General features: G+C 43.8%; 2 protein-coding genes across 2 annotated transcripts; both read right to left on the reverse strand.

The window, feature by feature from the left end:
* Positions 1-2,344, reverse strand: LOC135678523 (cytochrome P450 711A1-like). The gene is made up of 5 exons (XM_065191433.1): positions 2,076-2,344; positions 1,786-1,938; positions 750-1,500; positions 577-672; positions 1-501 (listed from the first exon to the last, which is right to left on the reverse strand). Exons 1-5 carry the CDS (start codon positions 2,318-2,320, stop codon positions 166-168), a joined length of 1,581 nt encoding a protein of 526 aa, XP_065047505.1. The 5' UTR covers positions 2,321-2,344; the 3' UTR covers positions 1-165.
* A 1,996-nt stretch (positions 2,345-4,340) lies between these two features.
* On the reverse strand, positions 4,341-6,767 carry LOC103991778 (protein neprosin-like). Its single transcript, XM_018828779.2, has 7 exons — positions 6,609-6,767; positions 6,424-6,510; positions 6,097-6,354; positions 5,847-6,008; positions 5,710-5,763; positions 5,475-5,621; positions 4,341-4,727 (listed from the first exon to the last, which is right to left on the reverse strand). Exons 1-7 carry the CDS (start codon positions 6,765-6,767, stop codon positions 4,341-4,343), a joined length of 1,254 nt encoding a protein of 417 aa, XP_018684324.2.
* Between the last annotated feature and the right edge of the window lie 612 nt (positions 6,768-7,379).

Here is a 7,379-nt window from a genome sequence, read left to right on the forward strand (position 1 = left end):
TTCAAGCAACATTCTAAAGCAAGAAATATTAACTATTAACATGAAATTACAGAGCCAATTCCAAAGGCATAATTTGCATCATGAGTCATATAATAATACATCAAGACTGGCCTTATTTAGACGCTGACTACACGACATGCATGCTTGCTTGCATCACTGGCTGATCTAATCATTGGCACGTTTGATTGCTCGGAGCATGATGTCGCGTTTGAACGATAAGATCAGACCATACTGGAACTCCGGCGGAAACTCCATCTTGGGAGAGCGCCGGAAGACGTATTGCCGGTAAAGCTGGATCAGCGCGAGTTTGACTTCTTGTATGGCGAACTTCTGGGCGATGCATGCGCGCGGACCGATGCCGAATGGAATGTGCGCGTACGGGTGCCTTCGCTTCTCTTCATCACGAGCCGGATCGAACCTCTCTGGCCGGAACACGTCCGGCGCCGGAAACTGCTTCGAGTCTTTGGCCACGACCCCCAGCGCAAGCCAAACCCATGTCCCCTGCGCGAAAGCAGCCACTGTTAGTTCCCTTGCAGGATGAGCGAGCTGATTCTGTCATGGACGACGGCAGGACACCTTCGGTAGAACGTATCCTCCGATCTCAACCTGCTGCGACGTCTCTCTTGCGACCAGCGGCGAGACTGTGTACATCCTCATGGACTCTTTGATCACCTGCATGACAAGAACAGCTTGTGTTGTGTTCGTCCTGCAGCGTACGTGCGGCAACCTCGAGCTGCGTTGCTGCTTACCTGATCGAGGTAAGGAAACTTGGAGTGAAGGTCGTCGAACGTTGGGATCAGATCACGGGGGCCAAAGCGATCGATTTCCTCCACCAGCTTCTTCTCCACATCTGGGTGTCGCGAGACCAGGTAAACCGTCATCGCCAGCGTGAAGGCCGTCGTCTTCGTCCCAGCGATGAGGTGCTCGTACACGAGTGCTCGGACGTAGCTGTCGGTGAGGAGGTTCTCGGCGAGTCGCGTCTGTCTCGAGTTCAGCAGTGCCGCCAGGAAGTCCTTGGACTCTCGGGTCATCTCGCTCGACCTCTTCGCGATGATGGCGTCGATCCTGTCGCACAGCTGCTGGTTCATCTGGTGCAGCTTGTAGTCGGCGGCGCCGGGGATCCTCTTGAATATTTCACGGCAAGGGTTTTGGAGCACCGGGGCGATCAGGCCCAATGCCGTGGAGAAGGAGCCGGAGAGGTCCATCTTGAGGGAGGAGATGGCGTAGGTGTGCTGCCGGAGGAAGCAGGAACCATCATCATCGTCGTCGTCGTCGTTGAGGAGGCCGAACTCGATGCCGAAAGCGGTCTTGCCGATGATGTCGATGGCGAGGCGCAGGGAGAGCTCGGAGAATGGGACGTCTTCTCGGTTGCGTTGGATCGTGGAGATGGTGTGGCAGAAGGAGGTGGCATAGTGGTGCATGGTGGGGATAAGGCTTGCGAGGTGGGCGGGTTGGTAGAGGGAGGTGATGATGTTTCGCGTTGAAGTCCACCTCGAGTCCCTTTGAAGTCAAAGCATTCATTCTTTTACTCTATATAGAGACTGTGCTCGTTTGTGTGTGCTTCAGATAGCAATATTACTGCGTCGGATTTGAATCAAATGGATCTTGGATACATGTCCAAATCCGATAAGGTCATGAATCTATATTGATATTAATTGAGACAAACATAATTGACAAGATGAGCTTCCCTATTGACTTCGTTGACCTTCCCGATAAGGTCCATCTTCTCCAACTACACTCCAGAAGACTAGCATTATATATATACGAGAGAAGGGGGTACGGTACCTTAAAAGAAAGAGTCCATTCTGAAGTAGAGGCGACCCAGTTGCAGGCGAAGGGCTGCTTCTATTCCTTATGTCTTTAAAGTTCTTAATCCCCACCTTCCTGCAGAGTTCTGCATCTGCTACAATCACTAGTGGTTGCCTTCCCAAATGAAATCTGATCATTAACGAGTTCAACATCATCGACTTTATAGCCTTCAACACCAGAGATTATTTTCCCACTCGTATACTTGAGATTGCTCTACGTGTGCATGTTGCTTGGTGAAATGACAAGGGAGAGTCTTGCATGTTTACCTAAAGATTGGCCCGTAGTTCTTAGCAAACACTCTCAAGATATCTGGCCCGTGCTTGGCGAGGAAAGGAATGTGGCCAAGAGGAAACGTTGTTGGAGGACCGGGCACTCTTCTCACTCTCCAGTATGGTGCGTAGAAGTAAACCAGGAACCCTAAAAGCAAAGCCATGGACGCGAGGAAGAAGGGAGCACATGACCTTACCAAGCTCTCCACACTCTCCACGATTTCATGGACTCTATCTTCCATGAAGCACAGATATGTATGTATATGGAGAGAGAGTAGCGAGTGGACCGTGACGAAATGGGAGATCGATGGCTACACTTTTATAGAGGGATCAAATGGGATGTGACAGCAAAAGATGGCAAAACACTGTAGAACACTGTGCATGACGGGGTTGACACCAGTGGATTTCTGCAATGATCCATTGGTCGGGATTCTTGGTGGAGTATAATCTCGAACAACTTCACACTATCAACAGCGAACATCCAAAGCACAAAGGAAATTAAGATTCATTGACGCAAAAATCTTTGGTTCTTTTGGTAGGGTTCCTCATTCCATGATGCTGCGACTGTGGTTAGCTACGAGATGATTGGCCTATTCAAGAAAGTGGCATGGAAAACTCACATGTATCGTTCATAGTGGTGATGGAATCATCGAAAGATAGCACCTCCGAGTATCATGATTGAGGAATCTTGAAACTAGTACAACTCTACCTATTTCTTCGATTGTAGGCAATGATTAACTCTAATTTCAATAAGAAATTGATTATATTTTCGCAATGTCTATATCTAATTGGTTTGATCTAATAAATTACTTATTAATCTAAGTTACTAGCATAACATATCTATTGGACTAAGTTTAAGAGTGTTAATCTCTCCTACTTATAACTTCAAGCATAAACACATTCTAATATAATACACATAGGTTGAGTAATGACTTCATGATGTGATGTTTCATCTGACTTCGTACATAGATAGTCAATTGATACTCAAACCTCTCCTCACATCTAATGCTAGATCATTATGATATTATTTATCATGTTCTTACTTGATTCGATAATTGACTTATTTGTTAGCTTTGATTAATATTATTACTCTGATCAAACACTTATGGGCTAATTGAAGTATTTATCAACTTTTGATATTATTATGTACCATTTTAACTAAACTTTTGATATTATTATGTACCATTTTAATTGAAGTATTTATCTCGATAATATTGAGTTATAAGGGTTTGATAAGTGTATTATTGTTAACTTTAATTTAGACATTTTAAACTAATGGTTTAGAATCGACAAGGTTAACAGAGCAATCATCCCAAGGTTAATATTTAGAAGTAGAGATGATAAAGGATAGGAGTTGACTATACTTGACTAAGTTCTAATTGGGTTAAAGAAGTTTCATTCACATATTATTCATATATTTAAGATTATATTAGGTAAATTCAATGTTCAAAATATATACCATAAGAAAAAGATAATTTTCCCGAAATAAATAGCAATATGTGAAAGAAATCGAACAAAATGATGGTAAGATTGGAGAGAGAGAGAGAGAGAGAGAGAGAGAGAGAGAGAGAGCAAAAAAGATAATAGAAGGTAAGTTAAAAGAGCGATCAAAACTTGATATCAATTGTGCGAGCATTTAGATTTAGATTGCGGTCATCAATGTTTTATTCCTTTTTCTCCTTTCTTACTTCTTCCTTCCAAGCTTCTTGTTCATCTTCTTAGTTGGAGTACTTCTGTAGAGAAGCTTTGCTCACCATAAGTCGACACTCTACAGCTACATGTTTTAGGATGACTTATAATGCTTGGCAACAGCAGTGGTATACGCTTACCACTGTAGTAATGCTTGTCACTTGTAATCAAACAAACACAAGTGTGAATTAAACAATTGCCACTTTGCGCACCTCCACTTCCATAGTTGAAACGTGACCCATTGATTCTCCACTCTACAGCTGAGGCTGAGTGAGATCACAAAACATCCGCTGACAAAATTGAGAGGATTCAGAATAGTTTTATGGTGCTACTAATTGGAAGAGTTTGCCAAAAGAATTCTGATGATGTATATTGATTAGGATTAGGATTTAGAGACGTACATAAATTGCTGTTGTAGTATAATTCTGATGTATTAAATTACTGAGCGTGTTAAAGTGTTCATCGAATACCATTCGCTCCGAGTTTTGGTCAAGACGAAACTGGAATTGCCATTAATGCATCATCAAAGCGATGTACAGCAAAAAGGCAAGCAAGCATTGCATCCGCATGAAGCTATTGGCAGTACGGATTACTCCTGCCAGGCCCGCCATAGTAGAAGAGGGGCTCCGTCCACAAGATGTCCGCGTAGTTCTCAGCACTGTAGCAGCTGGTTTGGGTGCTCAACGTCCCAAAGGGATAGGGATACTTGTACTCTCCCGAGTAGTCCTTGATCCGCGGCTTACCGATGAAGGCGGCGCGGCCGAAGTGCTCCGAGGAGAAACTGCCGGAACCCATGGCCGTGGCCGTGTGGGGCGACTGCTTCATCCTCGGACTGTACACGTCGCCTCCAAACACCACCAGCGTGGCTGTCTTGGTCAGCCCTCTGAAGAGAGAAGCCGGCCAGTATCCGACGGTGACGTTGTCGCCGTACATCAACCACCATCTCCCATTGTCCAAGTCCTGCAATTGCAAGTCAATGTCAAGAATATAGATGAATAAATCCTAAGCTCATAAATGTTTTTATACCGATAAAAATCTTGAAATGTTATCTTTACTATCCACCCTTTATTCGAATATATATATATATATATATATATATATATATATATATATATATATATATATATATAATTAGTCTGATGATGTTGATAACGATGTACTCGATCAACTTATTTTGACTTATTTTGAAGTAAGGGATCAAAAGCTTTATGATTTTACATTTAAAGATGTTAATACGATGGTGATGTAACTTACTTTAAATCAAGGTTCGTCATACCGTATTATACCGGCGTTTCGACGCAGACTCGATATGGTACGATACCGGTGTACCGAATGGTACATCAGGACGTACCGAGCGGTACACCTTGATATACCGAATAATTTTATATTTTTTATATTGTAGCATTGTAGCGGTACCGAGCGGTCCACGTATCGGTAACCTATCGAACCGGTACATACCGCCTGATATAGGCGGTACGTTTCGATATGACATACTTTACTTTAAATTAAGGGATTAATAATACTAAAGATTTTACTATGATATCGACGATATAATATTTGGCTAACTTAAACTTAATACGATGATACTATATTGATTTGAGGATTCAAAACTTCATTTCAGCTTGTCATCACCTGCAGACTTATTAGGTCATACAGAATCTAAATGAAGTTGATAAAAAGTAATTATATAAAGCACATCTATCTTACCCTCCACACGTTGACAGAAAATTCGTACTGTGGTCCGTCGTACGTAGATACGGCGGAAAACGAACCACCGAGCGCTATCTCGCTGCTCGTCTGCACGAAGCCTGCACAAAGGAGATTGAAGCAGCCCGTCGTCTTTTCCGAGTCAGCCTGATCGATCGATTGAAACATGGCTTTAACTCTTCTATCGCGTGAGAAGATCGGCAGAAGAAGATGGAGGAGGAAGAAGAAGGCATACCGTCCAGTACACGAAAAACCTCGATCTCCTATCACCAAAAACACTTGGATTTACCTATCAAGAGGAGGAACAAGTATCAATGAGTGCTGCAGGTTTGCACGAGTAGTAGTAGTAGTAGTAGTAGATGAAGCACTAACCATCCATCCGACCTCGATGGAGTCTGAATTGTTGTACTCCCCATTCGTAAGCCAAATCTGGCCGCTCGTGAATTCGTCGTCGCTTTCCATGTAGGGATTCCAGATGTTGATGCTTGCTTTGGCACCGATGTAGTTGAATCCACTGCCAACGAGCACTCCGAACTGAAACCACCAGAAAACAGTGGTGGTATCAGCTTACGATATCGAGCTGATGAGAAGCACGCAAGATGGACGGAGTGCGGAGACGAACTGCATGCAAGCCTTCGACGCCTGCAGCAACTGTTTGATTCGCCACGCGAACCTCGTGCTTGGTGATGCCTTTCCATGGCTTCCTTCCGTAGTTTGTAATGGAAGGAGCATTCAGCAAGTGATGTTCTTGGACGCGGAGGACAGGTACTGTTCCACTGGGACAGCTTCCGCTCCTTTGCCACACTTGGGCAGGCATACGCACAGAGGACCGAGAAGAAGCCACATCTCTTCTGCCAAAATGCTCATCGCTGGGCCTCATCTGCACCACGGTTTGTCCTCGGATCACAATCCAAAGTGACAAACTTAGTGCGCAACAACTTGTACGTACCTGAATCGTATGGCGTTTGAGTTGGGGGTGATCGAAAGCTGGCTGCTTGTAGACATCAACGCAGTCGATTATGTCGCCATCTTCGCTCTTCAAGTTTTCATGTTCAAGGACGTACGACGAGCATTTGATCAAACATGCAGAATGCGTATCTGATAAATACCGATGGAATTGTAGTTACAGCGAACCTGAATGCTCTTCACTGCAGGCTTGTTGATTACATTTAACTTCGCCTCTACGAGTAATTCCTTCTCGGTCAACAGAGTGCTTGATTTCCCATCCACCACTTCTTCAGCAAAGAAGACGACTGCTAACAAAAGCATCCTTTCGATTACCCCATTCACCATCGTGATTAGTGGTAACACCGGAATTTCTCACAGATTGTACTCTGTATCGACTCCTTTTCGGAGATAAACAAGTAGGAAAAATGAGATGAAGTACAACCTAACAAACAGTTCACTAAAAGCAAAATCAAGTGCGGATGAACTGTGAGAGACAAAACGTAAGAAACAGGTCAAACCAGATCATATACCAAACGTTAAATGGATGTGGCTGCCCTCTTCCTGTGGTTGAAGAGCTGCAGTTCCCACATTGCTTGGATGGTTCAACTAATCGGCCTACGGTGGAATCTCTTGATGTCATAAAGAGGTTGTGACATGTTTAGGTGTAAATTATGTTGATACTTCTCCTGTTGTACTGAGATCTGTGTGCATTATTATGGCTTACAGCTTCTCTGAGATCATTTTGCATCGAAGCATGCATGAGGACTTACCCCATGACGTGCCCCTTCTTGAGCGACCACAAGTGAGGCATTGCTGTGTCGGTCAGCACACCTCAAGCATCTCATTGATTTTAAACTGATTGAGACATGGAATGCATAAATTGTATCGAGATATTTGAGTTATTTAGATACTGATGATATATAGCAAGCAGTACCATCGGTCTTGCTAACTGCTACT

Source organism: Musa acuminata, chromosome BXJ1-7, assembly GCF_036884655.1.
Source record: "Musa acuminata AAA Group cultivar baxijiao chromosome BXJ1-7, Cavendish_Baxijiao_AAA, whole genome shotgun sequence".
Classification (NCBI taxonomy): Eukaryota; Viridiplantae; Streptophyta; class Magnoliopsida; order Zingiberales; family Musaceae; genus Musa; species Musa acuminata.